This window comes from Dipodomys merriami, unplaced genomic scaffold, assembly GCF_024711535.1.
Source record: "Dipodomys merriami isolate MVZ:Mamm:240054 unplaced genomic scaffold, mDipMer1.0.p SCAF_1, whole genome shotgun sequence".
NCBI lineage: Eukaryota > Metazoa > Chordata > Mammalia > Rodentia > Heteromyidae > Dipodomys > Dipodomys merriami.
The window spans coordinates 90924893-90943801 of record NW_027202270.1 but is presented as its reverse complement, the minus strand read 5'-3'; the positions used below and the strand labels follow the sequence as shown (position 1 = coordinate 90943801).

At 45.0% G+C, this 18909-nt stretch overlaps 1 protein-coding gene and 1 non-coding gene across 3 annotated transcripts; one reads left to right on the top strand and one right to left on the bottom strand.

Annotated features, from left to right (window-relative positions):
• Positions 1-5113: 5113 nt before the first annotated feature.
• On the bottom strand, positions 5114-5186 carry Trnar-acg (transfer RNA arginine (anticodon ACG)). The gene has a single exon. It is a non-coding gene; the product is annotated as a tRNA-Arg (tRNA).
• A 307-nt stretch (positions 5187-5493) lies between these two features.
• Prmt5 (protein arginine methyltransferase 5) lies at positions 5494-17700 on the top strand. Of its 2 annotated transcripts, none has more exons than XM_070024976.1 (17): positions 5494-5647; positions 6284-6402; positions 6718-6803; positions 7104-7238; positions 7687-7799; positions 7941-7990; positions 9944-10107; positions 11194-11355; positions 11525-11602; positions 11698-11756; positions 12080-12202; positions 12285-12460; positions 13330-13439; positions 13898-13991; positions 14116-14232; positions 14427-14491; positions 17152-17700. In XM_070024976.1, the coding sequence occupies exons 1-17, from the start codon at positions 5538-5540 to the stop codon at positions 17302-17304; spliced, it is 1914 nt and encodes a 637-aa protein (XP_069881077.1). In that variant the 5' UTR covers positions 5494-5537; the 3' UTR covers positions 17305-17700. The 2 variants fall into 2 exon arrangements, with proteins under 2 accessions (XP_069881077.1, XP_069881078.1); XM_070024977.1 differs by lacking the exon at positions 5494-5647 and adding an exon at positions 5712-5842.
• Positions 17701-18909: the final 1209 nt, after the last annotated feature.

Sequence of the window (18909 nt, the reverse complement as noted above, 5' to 3'; positions counted from 1 at the left end):
AGCTCTCTACCACAGTGCCACTTCTGGTTTTCTGGTGGTTAATTGGAAATAAGAGTCTCACAGACTTTTCTGCCTGGGCTGGCTTTGAATTGTGATCCTCAAATCTCAACTTCCTGAGTAGCTAAGATTACAGGCATGTACCACTGATACCCAGCAAAAGTTTTTTTTTGTTGTTGTTGTTTTGTTTTGTTTTTTAGATCAGGATCAAAAAGCCTGGAATCCAAGCTACTCAGGAGGCTGAGTTATAAGGATTCAGGTTTGAAATCAGTACAGGAAGACAGAACCAATAGATTCTTATCTCCAATTAAACAGTAAAATTCCAGAACTGGAGTAGTGTCTCAAGTGTTAAAGTGTCAGCCTTGAGCACAAAAGCTAAACAACAATAAGAGACTCTGAGTTCAAGCCCCAGGACTGGCACAAGGAAAAGAAGAATCCAGATGAAATAGAAGAACTAAGCCTAAAGGTGAGAGAATGCTGGCAGGCTGGGTGGGGGGATTATCTGGGAGTTAGTCCTCCTTCCCTTCCCTTCCATTGCTCTTGTCTCTATCTGCTCTAGGAAAAAGTCACATGATTTCCCACTTAGGGTATTTGTTCATCTTCTGTCCTTATCATCGCTCACACCACAGTCTACAGTGACCTGTGTATTTATGAGAAGGCAGCACAGAAGACAGAACAGAAAGAAGCAGAGTATAATGTAGATGGTTCTAGTAGTGGTCCTTAAACTCAAGGCCTCATGCTGTCCCTTAGCTTTTCCACTCAATGCTGGCACTCTACCATTTGAGTCATACCTCCATTTATGGCTTTTTGGTGGTTAATTGGAGATAAGAGTCTCATGGATTTTCCTGCGTAGGCCAGCCTCAAAGAGCAATCCTCAGATTTCAGGTTCCTGGGTAGCTAGGATTATATGTATGAACCACTGGCACTGGGCTAACCAACTTTGACTGAATGTCTAGCACATGGCATAAAGCCCTAGACAAGGTTCATCATTTCTTTTTCAGTCCTTCCCTTCTTTCTCTCCAACATCTGCCATTGGCACTCACAGTGACATGATGTTTTTCATGGGTAGGAAAATGCTATAAAACAGACCAGAAGCAATGTGATAGGGAATCCTGGGAACTGTTGCACATCATACTTGTCACATGGCCAAGGTAATTTTGAATGAAGAAACAAGGACGAGGGGCTGGGAAGGTGGCTCTATGATAGAATGCTTGCCTAGCATGCATGAAGCCCTAGGTTCCTTTCCTTAGTACCACATAAACAGAAAAAGCCGGAAGTGGCATTGTGGCTCAAGTGATAGAGTGCTAGCTCTGAGCAAAAGAAGCTCAGGGACAGTGCCCAGGCCCTGAGTTCAAACAACATACACAAATAAAATTCAGCCCATGTAAACTTCTATTAAAGCAATTCTGGGCTCTTTTTACTCAAATCTTTGGAAAATTATTTTAACTGGTGGAAAAATTTCCCTGAGTTTTTCATAGATTCCTCCCTCCCTTTTTTCTCGCACCCATAGATGGGTTAGTTAACAACCAACAGAGCAGATACCAGCTTGACATTAGGAGTGAGATGCCAGGAGCACAGATGGTCCACAACCCAGATAATTAACTTCTGAAGAAGCAACATCTAATATGTCTTCTCTGGGTGTAGGGTTTAGTTGGGCACAACTGGAGCAGAGAATAAGCAAATTTCTTCAACAACTCTTCTTTTACCTCTTAAAATGTCAGCAGAGCACTCATCCATTTCCTGGGGACAATGATCTACTGAAAAGACTTGCAAGGAAGAGTTCCAAATAAATTCTGTAGATACTCTCAGTTCCTTAGGTATGGGCCAGACATAATACATAGTATCTCTCCATGTCTCCTCTCCTCTCTCTCCTCTTCCCTACCCCTCTCCTCCTCTCTTCTCTCTCTCTCTCTCCAGGTAAGTCCTGGGGTTTGAACTCAGGGCCTGGGCACTGTCTCTAAGCTTTTATCCTCGAGGTTGGTACTCTACTACTTAGCCACAGCTCCACTTCTGCCTTTTTAGTGGTTAACTGGAAATGAGTAGCAGAGATTTTCTTGCCTGGACTGGCTTGGAGCTATGACCCTCAGATCTCAGCCTCAGGATTTCATGTGTGAGCCATTGGTGATGGGCTTCACATAGTGACTTTTTTCCAAAAAGTGGGCTTAGGGCAAAGAGGAGAGAATTTATTTATTTATTTATTTTTTGCCAGTCCTGGGGCTTTCAATCAGGGTCTGGTCACTGTCCCTGAGCTTTTTTTGCTCAAGGCTGGCACTCTACCACTTGAGCCACAGTGCCACTTCCAGCTTTTTCTGTTTATATGGTACTCAGGAATAGAACCCAGGGCTTCATTCATGCTAGGCAAGCACTCTACACTTAGCCATATTCCCATACCAAGAGAGAATTTCTTACTCTGTGTGTGGGTGGGGAGGGGTGAGTGTATTGGTCTTACAATGTTTTTTTTTTGTTTGTTTGTTTTGTTTTGTTTTTTGGGTCTGGTCGTGGGGCCTGAACTCTGGGCCAGGGCACTGTTCCTCAGCTCTTCAGATCAAGGCTTTACCGCTATACCACTTGAGCCACAGAGCCATTTCCGGCTTTTTTCTTTTTGCTTATGTGACGCTGAGGAATTGAACCCAGGGCCTCATGCATGCAAGGCAAGCGCACTACCACTGAGCCACCTTCCCAGCCCCATCTTACAATGTTATCAAGGCTGATCTCAAACTCCTAGGCTGAAGCTATCCTGACTTAGTCTTCCAAGTAGCTGGCACTACAACTATACACCAGAGAACCTGGTGAAAGGCACCTTTTGGGGGAGAAACCTGAGCCACGGTTACTCCTGCTAGATGATAAAAGTCAACATCAGGGATGGGAATGTGGCATAGTGGTAGAGTGCTTGCTTAGCATGAATCAAGCCCTGGGTTCCATTCCTCAATACTACTACATAAACAGAAAAAAGCCAGAAGTGGCACTGTGGCTCAAGTGGTAGAACGTTAGCCTTGAGCAAATGAAACTTAGAGACAATGCCCAGGCCCTGAGTTGAAGCCATAGAACTGGTTAAAAAATAAATAAAAATAGGGGCTGGGAAGGTGGCTCAGTGGTAGAGTGTTTGCCTTGCATGCATGAGACCCTGGGTTTGATTCCTCAGTACCACATAAGCAGAAAAAGCCAGAAGCAGTGCTGTGGCTCAAGTGGTAGAGCTCTAGCCTTGAGCTGAAGAGCTGAGGGCCGTGCTCAGGCCCAGAATTCAGGTCCCAATACTGACAAAAATAAATAAATAAAAATAAATAAATAAAACTATCAATCCTCAAAAACAAGGGGGTGGTAGGTGCTTATCTAGCTTGTTGGAGCTGCTGAGTTCGATCATCAGCATTACCAAAAGAGAGAACCAGACAGATTAAAAAGTCATTTGAAGCCAGATGTGAGCAGCTCATGACTATAATCTTAGCTACTATGGAGGCTGAGAACTAAGGATCCTGATTCCAAGTCAGATTGAGCAAGAATGTTTGTGAGACTCTTATCACCAATAAACCACTAAAAACTAGAGAGTTCAAGCCCTAGTACCAATACACATGCATGCAAAAGCCACTTGAATGATGGAGCAAACCTATAATCTTAGTACTTAGGAATCTGAGGACTAAGAGTTCAAACTCTAGGCCCCACCATTCAGTAAAAAAAGGAAATAAGCACAAATGAAACCAAACAGATAAAAAGAAAACAAAAACAGAAAAACAACAACAAAAAACACACCTTCAAGAACCATGTGAGAAATTGCCTCAGCCAAGATGAGCCTAAGAAGACATTACAGCTAACTACAATATGAAAATTGGGAGCACAAAGAGAAGCAGAAAGTAAAGGTCTGGTAGTAACTATAATAAAAGGACTGGTAATAAATAATAATAATAATAATAGGATAGTGCAGGGTGTTGTATCTCACACCTTGTAATCCTAGCTGCTCAGGAGACTGAGGCAGGAGGATTGAAAGTTCAAGGCCAGCCTAGGCTATTTATGGAGACCATGCTCAAAATTCAGAAAGAAAAGGCAAAGAGCACCCTCTCACAGTACGTTTTCTTGGTTCTCTCAGTTTTTGGCTATCATCTTTGGTGGGGGTGGGGGTGAGGTGGGGGCACTTACATTACATTCTGACTCCCTGGAGCGTATCCTATCCAAACCCCTTCTGTGTTGCTCAGGGCTCTGTGCCTTCTGGGCCCACGATGACCTCATTCATTCTCAGGGTTTCAGTGACGACTTCTGAAGACTTTCCAAAGCTCGTCTGGTTCAAGCAACCCTCTGTTATACAGCGCCCCCTAGACGTCCAATTCAGCAAGTCCAAACCCAAAGCCCGATTCTCCTCACCTCTCCCCAGTTTTTCCTCTCGCGGCCCCAGAACCTGAGCTTCACCAACCTGTCTTCCTAGTCTCGTAGCTCCTGCTAGTCAGCGAGTCCCTGAATTCTGTCAATGCTTCCTGCATAGGGCCTCTCGTTCTGGGGTCCATCCCCAGCCTGCTGCCTGCCGGGTAGATACATTTTTAGGTGGGGGCTCTCTGCTCTCAGGTGTCCCCCATTTCTCTCACTATGCCTTTCCTTGCTTCATTCCTGTCCGTTTCTCTCGGGCCTCTAGAAGGTATTAACATCGGAAAATGTATATTCTCTGGGCCCTCCGCCAGGCAGGCCAAGATTCCTGTGCAATGAAATCCCTCAAAAATCCTTTATCTTGAGGTGTGTGTGTGGGGGGGGGGGGGGAGTGTTAGTTACATCTGTGTTCGAGACAGAATCACTAGTAATTAGTAGTTACTACGATCTATTTATAAATGCATCATAAGGAGACAAACCCCATTGATACAGACTCAGCCATTCACAAGTTTTCTGTACCCGGAGAGATGGAAGTAATGATCCACAAAACATCTTCGAAGAGAGTGACGCGAAAAGGTAATAAAGAACGGCTGTATAATCCGATTAATTTAAGACCTGAGAATAAAAAGCAGGTAGAAACAATGAGGGAACTTTAAACATTGAAAAGAAGGGGGGGGGGAGCCCGACAACAAAAAACAACCCACGATATTGAAGATATTTGAATACCCGCTGAGGTGTATTTGATGCAATAAAGGAGTACCAGTCCCAACGAGCCAGCCAGGAGTCGAACCTGGAATCTTCTGATCCGTAGTCAGACGCGTTATCCATTGCGCCACTGGCCCTGAGACACTCCCGTTTCTCTCAGCCACGATATTTCAAGCTTATGCAGCAGTGTTTCTTGGGACCTGTAGTCCTTCATTAGAGTTCCACATGCATCTGAAGCATTCTGGGAGAATGAAGATCGTCACGAATGGGACCCAGAGATTGGCGGACCCGAGGGGGACGCCGTACGTCACTGTGCTGCCCGCGGATTGGCGATAGGAGACACTCCCCACCCCTCCGCCTCCTACTCTGGAGCTGTGGAGACGCTATGGTTGTTAAGGCGACTTGTCCCGCCTCCTGAGGACCTTTTTCAGCTTGGTTATTGGCTGCTAGTACCAAGGAATCCCGGCGTGGACAGCGCGAGGGAAAAGATGGCGGCGATGGCGGTCGGAGGTGCCGGTGGGAGCCGCGTGTCCAGCGGGAGGGACCTGAATTGCGTCCCCGAAATAGCTGACACACTGGGGGCTGTGGCCAAGCAGGGGTGAGGGCCGGACTGCCACCAGCGAAATGCGGGGCCTGAACTCGGGAGAGAAGGGCAGACTAGTCATCCCCGGCAGAGGATGAGGGCTTGAGAAACCTTCACTCCTTGAAGGGGGAAATCTCGGCCCAGAGAACTCGAGGGAAGAAACTTGGGGGACATATGATCACTGAACCCAAAAGTCAGGGGAGTTGTTGGGTAAACTTTTTTTTTTCTTTTTAAGAAAAGGGACGGACAGCCAATCTTGTAGTGCCGTGGAGATAGAGATTATTGTCTGGGTGAGGGAGGAAGTCTTGGGAGGCAAAGGGGAGTTATTAATCTTTTGGGGGGAGGCATGGATAGTACTGGCCCAAATCTGAATGTTGACAGTCTTGAAAAGCCAAAAACACCAGGAAAGAAAGAATGTTACTTGGTTTGGGTTTCCATCTTTTCTCCTTACTCATCTTTTCCATGGCTATGTTTTTGGGGGAAATTGAGGCACAATGTAGTAGAAAAGATTATGTCCCAAGATGGACTGAGTTAAGCAGACTATTGGGGTGATTGATGGCAGCTAAAATGGCTGTGCAAAATCAAGATGGCCTAAACCCAATTGCTTGGGCATTGATGCTCATGATGACTCTGGGTCTGTCACGGTTGTAGGTTTGATTTCCTCTGCATGCCTGTCTTCCACCCGCGTTTCAAGAGGGAGTTCACTCAGGAACCTGCTAAGAATCGGCCTGGTCCCCAGACACGATCAGACCTACTGCTGTCAGGAAGGGGTAGGGACTATACCATATGCCCTTAATTATTAGAGGCAGAAACAACTAATGCTTTTATTAGGACCCTCATCTCTTCCTTTTCTAACTTGGATATTGGTTAGTATCTGGCATATAGATAACTCTTCTTTTGCTCCTTGCTGCTTACTTGCTAAAAGCCTTAGTTCCCTATTCTATATCAGGCTATCCCCATATCTGTAATAGAAAAAGTCTTTGTCTTTCATCTCTACTCTTTATGCCCTACTAAGAACTAGAAAATGAACAAGTAAAGTGCTGAATCTCATTCAATCTTTGTCTTTCTTGTGTGGGGGAATGCAGATTGGAATACTCTTATTGTGGGGAAGCTTTCCCCATGGATTCATCCAGACTCAAAAGTGGAGAAGATTCGAAGGAACTCCGAGGCGGTAAGCCTGTTGATCTTTTTTTTGTGGGAGGTGGGGGGGGGTTGGGGGAGTCTTTCTAAAGGTTAGGTCTAAGCACACTGTGATAATCCACTCCTGGAGGTTGAGGCTCCATCAAGTTAAAGGCCAGTTTTGGCTCTACATAGTGAGACCCAAGATTAGGTATTGTGACTGAGCTGGTGGGTAGAGCAGTACCCCACATACACATACTTCCAATAACTTCATATATTGATGTAAATCAACAGATATGGAATTTAAAATATTTGATCTTAACCTTTTCCTTTTGATTTCTTTCTGTTTCAGGCCATGTTACAGGAGCTGAATTTTGGGGCCTATCTGGGTCTTCCAGCTTTTCTGCTGCCACTTAATCAGGAAGATAACACAAATCTAGCCAGAGTTTTGACCAACCACATTCATACTGGCCACCACTCCTCCATGGTATGACAGAGGGACTCCTTTCCTGTTGTATATGGAGATAGTCAGGCTTTGTTAAGTACTGGGTCATTTCACTCTGGGTATATATGGTAGACATGAAGTGTCAGTATCATACTCCATCTAAAATAGTATATTGAGAGTTTCAAAACAATATAAAGGCAATAGTAGATCACTTGTCTTGGATAAGGAGGACTTGGGTTTGATACTCAGCACCACAAACAAAATAAATACCTAGAGAATGTATAATTATTTCCAGTTGAAAGACAAGGCAGATAGTTGCATAAGGAAATTTATAAGGTATTTGAATACAGACATAATCATAAATTGGAAAAGGCCTATAAAAGAATTAACTAGAGGTATGGATCCAGATACTCTTAGTTGGGGGAAGCTTTAGGGGAAGCTTTCTGGACCCAGTGAATGGCATTCTAAGAGGGTATCTATTCATACTCAGTTCTGGATGCGGATCCCTTTGGTGGCACCAGAGGACCTGAGAGATGATATAATTGAGAATATACCAACTGTACACACAGAAGATTACAGTGGGGAAGAGAAGACATGGATGTGGTAAGTTTCTTTTTGCTGTTATCTTAGGGCAAAGGGATAGGTGAAGGAATATAGGGTGGAACTAGTAGGGAGATCTTCAGTTATGCTGATTGGTGAGCCATATGTATTTGACAGTATTTTTCTGTGTTTGACTCTGGATAGGTGGCACAACTTCCGGACTCTGTGTGACTATAGCAAGAGAATTGCAGTAGGTAAGTCTATGAGGGTCCTGGGATAGGCATGACCTCCTCGGAATACAAATCAACTGTATATACTGAGCATTTGACATTTCAGATGGCTTCTCTTTTTTAAAAAATGTTTTTGTTATTATAAAGGTAATATACAGAGGACTTACATAAATCAAATAAAGAGCCCATTTCTTTATTTTTTGGGGTTGGTAGTGGTACTTAACTCTGGGCCTGGGTGCTGTCCCTCAGCTCAAGGCTAGTGCTTTACCACTTTGAGCCACAGCTCCACTTCTGGTTTTCTGGTGGTTTATTGGAGATAAGAGTCTCATGGATTTTTCTGTCCAAGAAGGCTTTGAACCACCTCAGATCTTAGCCTCCTAAGTAGCTAGTATTACAGATGTGAGCCACAAATGTCCAGCTAAGAGTCCATTTCTTTTGGACAATGTCACCCCTTCCCTTACTCTCTCCCAGTTTTTCCTTCCCAACCCCCCCCCCCCTTTTTTTTTTTCATCGGTGGTAGGGTTGGTACTCTGGCCCTGGGCTCTTCAGCTAAAGGCAACCCTGCTACCATTTGAGCCATAGTACCACTTCCAGTTTTCTGGTGCTTAATTGGAGATGAGTTTTTTGTTGTTGTTGTTGTTGTTGTTGTTTGTCAATCATGGGGCCTGAACTCTGGGCCTTGGCACTGTCCCTTAGCTCTTCAGCTAGTGTTCTACCACATGAGCCATAGCACCACTTCCAGCTTTTCTGCTTATGTGGTACCGAGGAATGGAACCCAGGGCCTCATACATGCAAGGCAAGCATTCTACCACTGAGCCATCTTCCCAGCCTGAGATAAGAGTCTTATGGATGTTCCTGCTGGGCTGGCTTTGAACCTCAATCTTCAGAGCTCAGCATCCTGAGTAGCTGGGATTACTGGCGTGAGCCACTGGCACCTGGCTCCTTATTCTTTTTGGAGTGGATGGATACAGCACTTGTACCAGGGCTTTTGCTCTCCCTTGCCCTTTTCTGACTATGGCTAGTGATCACTTGAGCTACAACTCCAGTACCAACTTTTTGCTGATTAACTGAAGATGAGAGATTTGTCTCAGATTTGTCTGCCTGTATTGGCTTTGAATGAAGATCCTCATATCTCAGCCTCCTGAGTAGCTAGTATTATAGGCATGAGCCACTAGCTGCCTTGTTCTGTTCCCCTTTCTCCCTCCCTTTCTCCCTCTTTCTCTTTTTTTTTTTGTACCAGTATAAGAACTTGAACTTATAGCCTGGACATTGTTTCTTAGCTTTTTCTGCTCAAAGCTGATGTTTAACCAATTGAGCTATAGCTCCACTTCCAATTTTTTCTTTTGTGCTCTTCCTGGGACTTGAACTCAGGATTTGGGTGCTGTCCTTGAGTTTTCATGCTCAAGACCAGCACTCTACCACTTTGAGCCACAGCTTTACTTCCAGTTTTTGGTAGTTAATTAGAGATGAGTCTCATGGATTTTTCTGTCCAGCTGGCTTTGAACTATGATTCTCAGATCTCAGCCTGAGTAGCTAGCATTACAGGTATGAGCCACCAGTGCCTGGCTACTTCCAAATTTTTTGGTGATGAACTGGAGATGAGTCTCTTGGACTTTCTACCTTTCTGCCTTTGAGATAAGATCCTTAGATATCAGCCTCTTGAATAGCTAGGATTATAGGCATACTGCCCTGTTTTAAGAGAAGAGGAAGGTAGACACTAGTGGCTCATGCCTATAATCCCTGTGAGACTCTTATCTCCAATTAACCACCAGAAAACCAGAAGTGATGCTGTAGCTCAAGTGGTAGAGAGCTTGCCTTGAGCTGAAGAGCTCAGGGACAGTGCCCAGGCCCACACACAGGCCCATGACTGACCAAAAAAGAAAAAAAAAAGATAGAAGAGGAAACAGATCTTGCATAAAAGAGCAAGGAAGAGCTTCTTGCCTATCAGAGGCTGACAAATCTTTTTTTTTTATGTAGCTCTTGAAATTGGGGCTGACCTCCCTTCTAATCATGTTATTGATCGTTGGCTTGGGGAGCCCATTAAAGCAGCCATTCTCCCCACCAGCATTTTCTTGACCAACAAGAAAGGATTTCCTGTTCTTTCTAAGATGCATCAGAGGCTGATCTTCCGACTCCTCAAGGTAAGTGGTAAAGGGTAGTTCAGCTATACTTCTTGACATATTCACATATATGTTATTTTTCCTATAGCAGTGATAGCCTTCTTTAGTTTCTGGAGATCAACTTCAGTAGAATTAGGAGTCTTGGGAACAAAAGGAAATGTTCGTAGAAGCTCCAGAAACCTTTCTTTTTATTTCAGTTGGTCGGGGGCCTGGGCTCTGTCCCTGTGCTCTTCAGGTCAAGGCGAGCACCCTACTGCTTGAGCCACGGCTCCATTTCCAGTTTTTTAGTGGTTTATTGAAGAGAAGAATCTCACTGACTTTCCTGCCTGGGCTGGCTTTGAACTGTGATCCTCAGATCTCAGCCTCCTGAGTAGCTAGGATTACAGGTGTGAGCCACCAGTGCCACCTCTCCAGAAACCTTTCAAAAGGAACTAGATCTACTAAGAACTTACCTCATATAGGAAAATATTGTGCCGGGCCTTAGTGGCTCACGCCTGTAATCCTATCTACTCAGGAGGCTGAAAGCCAGCCTGGGCAGGAAAGTCTGTGAGACTTTTTTTTTTTTGCCAGTCCTAGGGCTTGAACTCAGAGCCTGGGTACTGTCCCTGAGCTTTTGCTCAAGGCTAGTCTAGTACTCTACCACTTGAGTCACAGTGCCACTTCTGGCCTTTTCTGTTTATATGGTACTAAGGAATTGAACCCAGGACTTCATGCATGCTAGCCAAGCACTCTACCACTAAGCCACATTCCCAGCCCCACTGTGAGACCCTTATCTACAATTAACCACCAGAAAACTGGAAGTGGCACTCTGGCTCAAGTGGTACAGTGCTAGCCTTGAGCTGAAGAGCTCAGGGACAGCACCCAAGCCCAGAGTTCAAGCCCGTGACCAACAAAAAATACCGTAAAGGGGATCCATGTGGCCAGTTGAGCCAGGATGATACCTATTAGCATAAGAGGCCTTTATAGATTTAGTGAAGCCTCATGCTGCCTTTTTTGGTTGGTCTTAAACAACTTGAGAATTGTTGGTTTAGGGCTTTTGACCATAAATCATAATATTCCAGAATCTTCATTTGAAGGCTGTGTCTAATGGCTTAATTTCTCTCCCAGCTAGAAGTGCAGTTCATCATCACTGGTACCAACCACCATTCGGAGAAGGAGTTCTGCTCCTATCTCCAGTATCTGGAATACTTAAGCCAGAACCGCCCTCCACCCAATGCCTATGAACTCTTTGCCAAGGGCTATGAAGACTATCTGCAGTCCCCACTGCAGGTAAGTTTGGAATATACAAACAGGCAGGAGGCAGAGTTGGAAATGTCCCTGGAAAATGGGTGGCCTAAAATCCAGCCAAAGCTCAGGAGGCAGTGGGAAGTTTTTGATGTGGTACATTCCCTCTTGCCAGAAACTGGCAAACTAATTGTCCTTTTCTCTCATTCACCAGCCACTGATGGACAATCTAGAATCTCAGACATATGAAGTGTTTGAAAAGGACCCCATCAAATACTCTCAGTACCAGCAGGTACAGTGTTCAACCCAGGTTGGGAAAGCACAAGGCCAGGATGACCCCTAAAAGGAAGGGATTAGAATCAATGAGATCTTCTCTCCTTCTATCAGGCTATCTATAAATGTCTGCTAGACCGGGTGGCAGAAGAAGAAAAGGACACCAATGTTCAGTGAGTGCTTTCCCTACAATCCCAGGAACTTGGAACTTGGATACCTACTTCTCTATATACCACATCTGCTTTACCACTCCCTCCTTGTTTTTATGCCAGTACTGGGCTTGAACTCAGGATATGGGGGCTGTCCCTTGGCTTTTTCATTCAAGGCTAGTGCTCTACTATTTGAGCTAAAGCTCCACTTCCAGCCTTTTGGTGGTTAACTGGAGACTTTCCTGCCTAGCCTAGCTTTGAAGGGTGATCCTCAGATCTTGGTCTCCTAAGTAACTAGGATTTCAAGCGTAAGCCTCATGCACTGGCAACTTCTTTCCCTTTCGTAGGGTACTGATGGTGCTAGGAGCAGGCCGGGGACCCTTAGTAAATGCTTCCCTTCGAGCAGCCAAGCAAGCTGACCGACGAATAAAACTGTATGCTGTGGAAAAAAATCCAAATGCTGTGGTGACGTGAGTAGCAGCCTGCTTGCTGGGAAGTTTGTTCCTTTTGTCAGTTTTCTTTAACCTCTTACCTCTGCCATCTTTGTTTCAGGCTGGAGAACTGGCAGTTTGAAGAATGGGGAAGCCAAGTGACAGTAGTCTCATCAGACATGCGGGAATGGGTAGCTCCAGAAAAAGCAGACATCATTGTCAGTGAGCTTCTGGGCTCCTTTGCTGACAATGAACTGTCACCTGAGTGCCTGGATGGAGCACAGCACTTCCTGAAAGGTGCCTCTAGCTTGATGGGTGATTGTGGGTGGGTTTGTGGGAAGTGGTTAGACTTGGAGCAGATGAAATGATTGAGAGCTACTGCTTATTGCAGTAGCAAATAAAGTCAGATTTCCAAACAATCTGTAGACTAAAAGGAATGAACTAGAGTAGAGATTTGTGTGTGTGTATGTGTGTGTATATGTGTGTGTGCTGGTACTGGAACTTGAACTCAGGGCCTTGCTCTTTCACTTGTCTTTTTTCACTCAAGTCTGGTGCTCTATCACTTGAGCCACAGCTCCACTTCCAGATTTTTGCTTGTTAATTGGAGATAAGAGTCTCACAGACTTTTCTGCCCAGGCTGGCTTTGCACCGCGATCCTCAGATCTCAGCCTCCTGAGTAGCTAGGATTACAGGCGTGAGCCACCAGCGCCTGGCGGTGACCCAGGACCATCAGAGTAGAATACAATCATGCAGTGCATAATGCTGTTTCCATCGACAGTGGACTGCATATATCAGGTAGTCTCATAAGATTATGTCTCCTAATGACATCATAGCCATGTTAGTGTTGAGGACATCATACCATGTTCATATAATAACAAAATCATTAAACAACATACATCTTGAAACTTGTTCTGTCATTAAGCAGCACATGACTGTGTGTTAGGTTCCTTCAGTCTTAATCTCTGTGACTAAATTAACTTAGAAGTGGATCCCCCATGGCCACAGTTGGAAGCAGGCCAGCCTAGGAATATACCATTGACCTGCCTCTTCCTGCCATGCCCATGCCAACTGTGGCCTGTTTTGTGGTGGAAGGTTCAAGCCTTTGGTGATTGCAAACAGGCCACTTTCTCTCCTCTGGGAACTAATTTGACTTTCCTGTTGTTCAGATGATGGTGTGAGCATCCCTGGAGAGTATACCTCCTTCCTGGCTCCAATCTCTTCTTCCAAGTTGTACAATGAGGTCCGAGCTTGTCGGGAAAAGGACCGTGATCCTGAGGTAAAGTGATAACTTGTCTTCTGGAAGGAATTGATGCTCTTTACTTCTTGTTGTTTTCTTCCACTAGAGAAGGTGAAGAAGTGAAGGGGAAGTTGGGGAAAGTGGCTGACATGAAACTTTTTTTTTTGTTGTTGGTCATGGGGCTTGAACTCTGGGCCTGGGTACTGTCCCTCAGCTCTTCAGCTCAAGGCTAGCACTCTATACTTGAGCCATAGTGCCACTTCCAGTTTTCTGAGCAGTTTATTGGAGATAAGAGTTGCATGGCCTTTCCTGCCCAGGCTGGCTTTGAACCGCGATCCTCAGATCTCAGCCTCCTGAGTAGCAAGGATTACAGATGTGAGCCACCAGTGCCTGGCTTGAAACAATGTTTTTATGTGTCCCTAAGATTTGAACTTTACTTGGGGAAATAGGTATCTCCTGTCTGCCTTCTCCAGCTCTTGCTTTCTCAATCTGGACAGGCCCAGTTTGAAATGCCTTATGTGGTTCGTCTGCACAACTTCCACCAGCTGTCTGCACCCCAGCCTTGCTTTACCTTCAGCCATCCCAACAGAGGTAGGTTCCTGCGTACTTGTCCTCTGACTGGAAGGGTCTTTACCTTTTGGATCTTGTTTGTGGTTTACCAAGTTATCTAGGGCATATCTGGCCTCTCATCACCCAACTGATTCTTTACTGACAGATCCTGTGATTGACAACAACCGCTACTGTACCTTGGAATTTCCTGTGGAGGTGAACACAGTGCTGCATGGCTTTGCAGGCTACTTTGAGACTGTGCTTTATCAGGACATCACTTTGAGTGAGTATCTGGGTTAGTGTATGGTGATGGTGGAGAGTGTGCTCCCTTGACAGTCTGTATACATGTCTCATTTAAATGCATGGAGAGCCCCAGGATGAATGAAGGCCTTTGATTACTTTTTTCTATGATCATAGAAGAGACCTTTGTCAACCAAGGCAAGACTTTGATTTCTTAAATTATTTTTTTCTACACAGGTATCCGTCCAGAGACTCACTCCCCTGGAATGTTTTCATGGTTTCCTATCCTCTTCCCTATTAAGGTAGGAGTCACTTTTTTTTTTTTTTTTTTTTTGTCGGTCATGGGGCTTGAACTCTGGGCCTGGGCGCTGTCCCTCAGCTCTTCAGCTCAAAGCGAGCGCTCTACCACTTGAGCTACAGCTCCACTTCCGGTTTTCTGGTGGTTTAGTGGAGATAGGAGTCTCACAGTCTCTCCTGCCCGCTTTGAACCGCGATCCTCAGATCTCAGCCTCCTGAGTAGCTAGGATTACAGGCGTGAGCCACCAGCGCCCAGCAGAAGTCACTTTTAAGATTGTAGGTTAAAGCTGGATGCTGATAGCTCACTCCTGTAACCCTTCCTACTCTGGAAGGTAAGATCTGAGAATTGAGGATTAGAGCCAGCATGCAGACAAATCCTCATGGCTGTTAGCTATAATTAACCAGCAAAAAGCTGGAACTAGAGGCATGACTCAAATGGTAGCATACCAGCCATGAGTGAAAAGCTGAGTGACAGCAAAAGGCCTTAAATTCAAACCTTAATTTTAGCACACACAAAATAACCTGTGCCATTAGTGTTTTAGCCTTTTCCCTCTCCCAGGATTGCTGGCTAGGACTAACATTCTGCTGCTCTCACATGGCTTTGGATCTGGTTGTAGGTGTTGGGATTAGCTGTAGTGGCCTTGTATTTCGCCTTCCCACATCTGTGGCTTAACCCCTATGCCCTTTGTCTTCCTAGAGCAAGAACGATCTTTTAGAAACGAAACTGAACACAGCACTTTACTGTTTAAAACTCATTGAGTGCTTTCCTATGGCTTTTTACTTTTTTTTTTTCCCTTTGGTCATGTGGCTTGAACTCTGGGCTTAGATGCTGTCCCTGAGCTCTTCAGCTCAAAGTGAGCGCTCTACCACTTGAGCTGCAGCACCACTTCCGGTTTTCTGGTGGTTAATTGGAAATAAGAGTCTCATGGACTTTCTTGCCCAGGCTGTTTTTGAACCGCGATCCTCAGATCTCAGCCTCCTGAGTAGCTAGGATAACAGGCATGAGCCACTGGTGCCCAGCTCCCTCTGCCTTTTTACATCAGAATCCAGAACACTGCTTATTAGAGATAGTATGATCTGATTTTCCCGTTTTTTTCAGCTGCTGTTCGGTGGCTTCCATTGCCTTTTTTTTCTTGTCGGTCGTGGGCTTGAACTCTGGGCCTGGGCGCTGTCCCTCAGCTCTTCAGCTCAAGGCTAACGTTCTACCACTTGAGCTACAGCACCACTTTCAGTTTTCTGGTGGTTTATTGGAAATAAGAGTTTCACAGACTTGGGCTGGGAAGGTGGCTCAGTGGTAGAGTGCTTGCCTTGCATGCATGAGAACCTGGGATCGATTCTTCAGCACCACATAAGCAGAAAAAGCTGGAAGTGGTGCTGTGGCTCAAGTGGTAGAGGGCTAATCTTGAGCTGAAGAGCTGAGGGACAGTGCCCAGGCCGAGAGTTCAGACCCACAACCGACAAAAAAAAAAAAAAGAATTTCACAGACTTTCCTGCCTGAGCTGGCTTTGAACTGCAACCCTCAGATCTCAGCTCCTGAGTAGCTAGGATCACAGGCGTGAGCTACCGCTGGCGGCGGCGGCTTCAGTCTTTTATTCTTATCTCTTCTACCTGCAGATCCTTTTTGGGTATATGGTCAGGGACCAGGGAACTAAGACTTGAATTCAGGGTTTCACAGCTCAATGCTATACTTGAGCATACTTGAGCCATACATCTACTTGTGACTTTTTGGTGGTTAATTGGAGTGTCTCACAGATATCTGCCCAGGCTGGCTTTGAGCCATAATCTTTAGATCTCAGCCTCCTGATTACAGGGTTACAGGTGTGAGCCACCAGTGCCTAGAGCTTTTGTTTAAAAAAAAAAAAGTTATTTATGAGCTTATATGAATTATTTACAGGGGATTTTGTTAATATATTCCCACCTATGTTTAAATATATTCTAGTCAGTCTCACCCTACCCCATTCTTTTCCCTGTTTCCCCTTCCCAAAACAATTTCAACAGGTTTCATATTTTCATAGTTGTAAATAACCTATTTAAGCCATATTAATCCTCATTTCTCCTAGTAACAGATCTTTTTGAACCATTTCTATTGTCAGATAAACTTTACTTGACCTCCCCTAAGTTTAGTCAGCTTTCTCTTCTATGGGTGCCTTCATAGCACCCTGTACACCTTCACAGCATTCATTTAACCTTGTTTGTTCAATATCTGTCTGATTATGCCTTATTCTGTGACTTGATAGTTTTATGGGGACTAGAACAGTCTTGTGTTTGTCATTTAATCTTCATAACTAAAGCCAAGCATTGTGGCTTATTCCTATAATTCTGTACTTGGGAGGCAGAGACCAGGAAGATCATTGAAGGCCAAGCCAGGAAAAAAATTCAAGAGACCTCCATCTCAACCAGTAAAAAGCTGGGCACTATGTTGCTGTCATCCAACTACACAGAAAGGGCAGATAAGGAGGATCACTGTCCAGGCAAGCCCCAGTAAAAAGCAAAACTCTATTTGCAAAATAAGCAAAAAGGGCCAGAGGCATGCATCAAGTAATAAAGTGCCTGCCTATTAAGCTGAAGGCCATAATTCAAACCATAGTACTGTAAAATCCAAAAACAACTCCACGCCTACCCTAATATATTCATATACTGAACCTACCTCTTTTTCTTCCTATAGCAGCCCATTACTGTGCGGGAAGGCCAGACCATCTGTGTGCGTTTCTGGCGATGCAGCAATTCCAAGAAGGTGTGGTATGAGTGGGCAGTGACAGCACCAGTCTGTTCTGCTATTCACAACCCCACAGGCCGCTCTTACACCATTGGCCTCTAGTACTTCCCACAGTGAATATCTAGAGCCTTGGAAGCAGCTTCAGGTTCTGGTCCTATAGCACAGAAAGTGCCATGTGTCTCTTGGTGCAGTACATTTGTGATTTCTTCACTCTTCAGAGAGGAACATTTCAGTCTGAATTCCTACCTTACATCAAGGTATTCAAGGGATAAAAATTAATTGCAGGGCTCAGCCCACTAATCTGTGAAGTCCTCAGGCCCAGAGGACAAGGACTTAGTGCTGGATCTGAATCTACATCATTGGGAGTTCAGCCTCAAGAGCTCTGTGGAATAGCCCTCAGAACATGTGATTGAGCAAACTTTTGGCCTTTTCCTTCTCTGTGCTTGTTTTGATGGATTTGTGTAAGAAGGAAACAAATAAAATGAAGTTGTAGCCCTTTATTGCTCTCCTTTTCTGTTACCTGACTGTTTTGTTTGTGTTTTCGTCGGTCATGGGGCCTGAACTCTAGGCCTGGGCACTGTCCCTCAGCTCTTCAGCTCAAGGCTAGCACTCTACCACTTGAGCCACAGCGCCACTTCCAGTGGTGCTTATGTGGTGCTGAGGAATGGAACCCAGGGCCTCATGCATGCAAGGCAAGCACTCTACCATTGAGCCACCTTCCCAGCCCTGTTAACTGATTGTTTTCCTATACCTCCCTTAGATTCGGGTATATTCAGGTCTGTGCCCTTATCCTATCAAAAATTAAAAAGGGCTGAACTCTAATTCTTCAGTGAATGATGGTACTAGTGGGTTATACCTATAATCCTTGCTATTCTAGAAGCTGAGATCTGTGGATCACAGCAAATCCAATCTGAGCAGACAAATCTAAGCATCGTCTTCAGTTAACTACCAAATAGCCATAAGTGGAGATGTAACTCAAGTTGTCAGAGTGCCATCCTTAGGCAAAAAAAGGCTAGAAAAGCTGAGTGAGAGCAATAGACATTGAGTTCAAGCCCCAGTACTAGAGGGGGGCAGGGAAACCACCCTGAAAGTTGAAGCCCAGTGGTAGAGCACAAGCCTCCCAACTATGCATGAAGCCCTTGCTCCCAACCCCAGTGCCATACACACATAAAAGTTGAATTGTAACTCTTGAACAACTTTATGGTTTTTCTGATCAGCCCACTACCACTTATGAGTAGACTTTTTTTTTTTTTTAATTGGTTGTGGGACCTGAACTCTGGCCCTGGGCACCATCCCTCCTCAGCTCTATAGCTCAAGGCTAGTGCTCTACCGCTTGAGCCATAGCGCCACTTCCGGCTTTTTCTACTTATGTGGTGCTGAGGAATGGAACCCAGGGCCTCATGCATGCAAGGCAGCAAGCACTCTACCACTGAGCCACCTTCCCAGCCCCATGAGTAGACTTCACCCTGAAGAAAATGAAGCTTCATTTCCTAAGATACTGCACTGACACTTCCATTTATTTCCTCATAGGAGAGAAAGCCATCTAGGCATCTTTGATAAGAAGCTATCAATTTTTTTTTTTTTTTTTGGTCGGTGGTATGGCTTGAACTCGGCCTGGGCGCTGTCCCTCGGCTCTTCAGCTCAAGGTGAGCGCTCTACCACTTGAGCTACAGCGCCACCGGTTTTCTGGTGGTTTTTTTTTTTTTT

Coding starts and splice junctions, on each gene's coding strand:
- Prmt5 (XM_070024976.1), top strand. CDS start 5,538: ATGGCGGCGATGGCGGTCGGAGGTGCCGGTGGGAGCCGCGTGTCCAGC. Junction 5,648..6,283: donor GGGGCTGTGGCCAAGCAGGG/GTGAGGGCCGGA, acceptor TCACGGTTGTAG/GTTTGATTTCCTCTGCATGC. Junction 14,233..14,426: donor TTATCAGGACATCACTTTGA/GTGAGTATCTGG, acceptor TTTTCTACACAG/GTATCCGTCCAGAGACTCAC.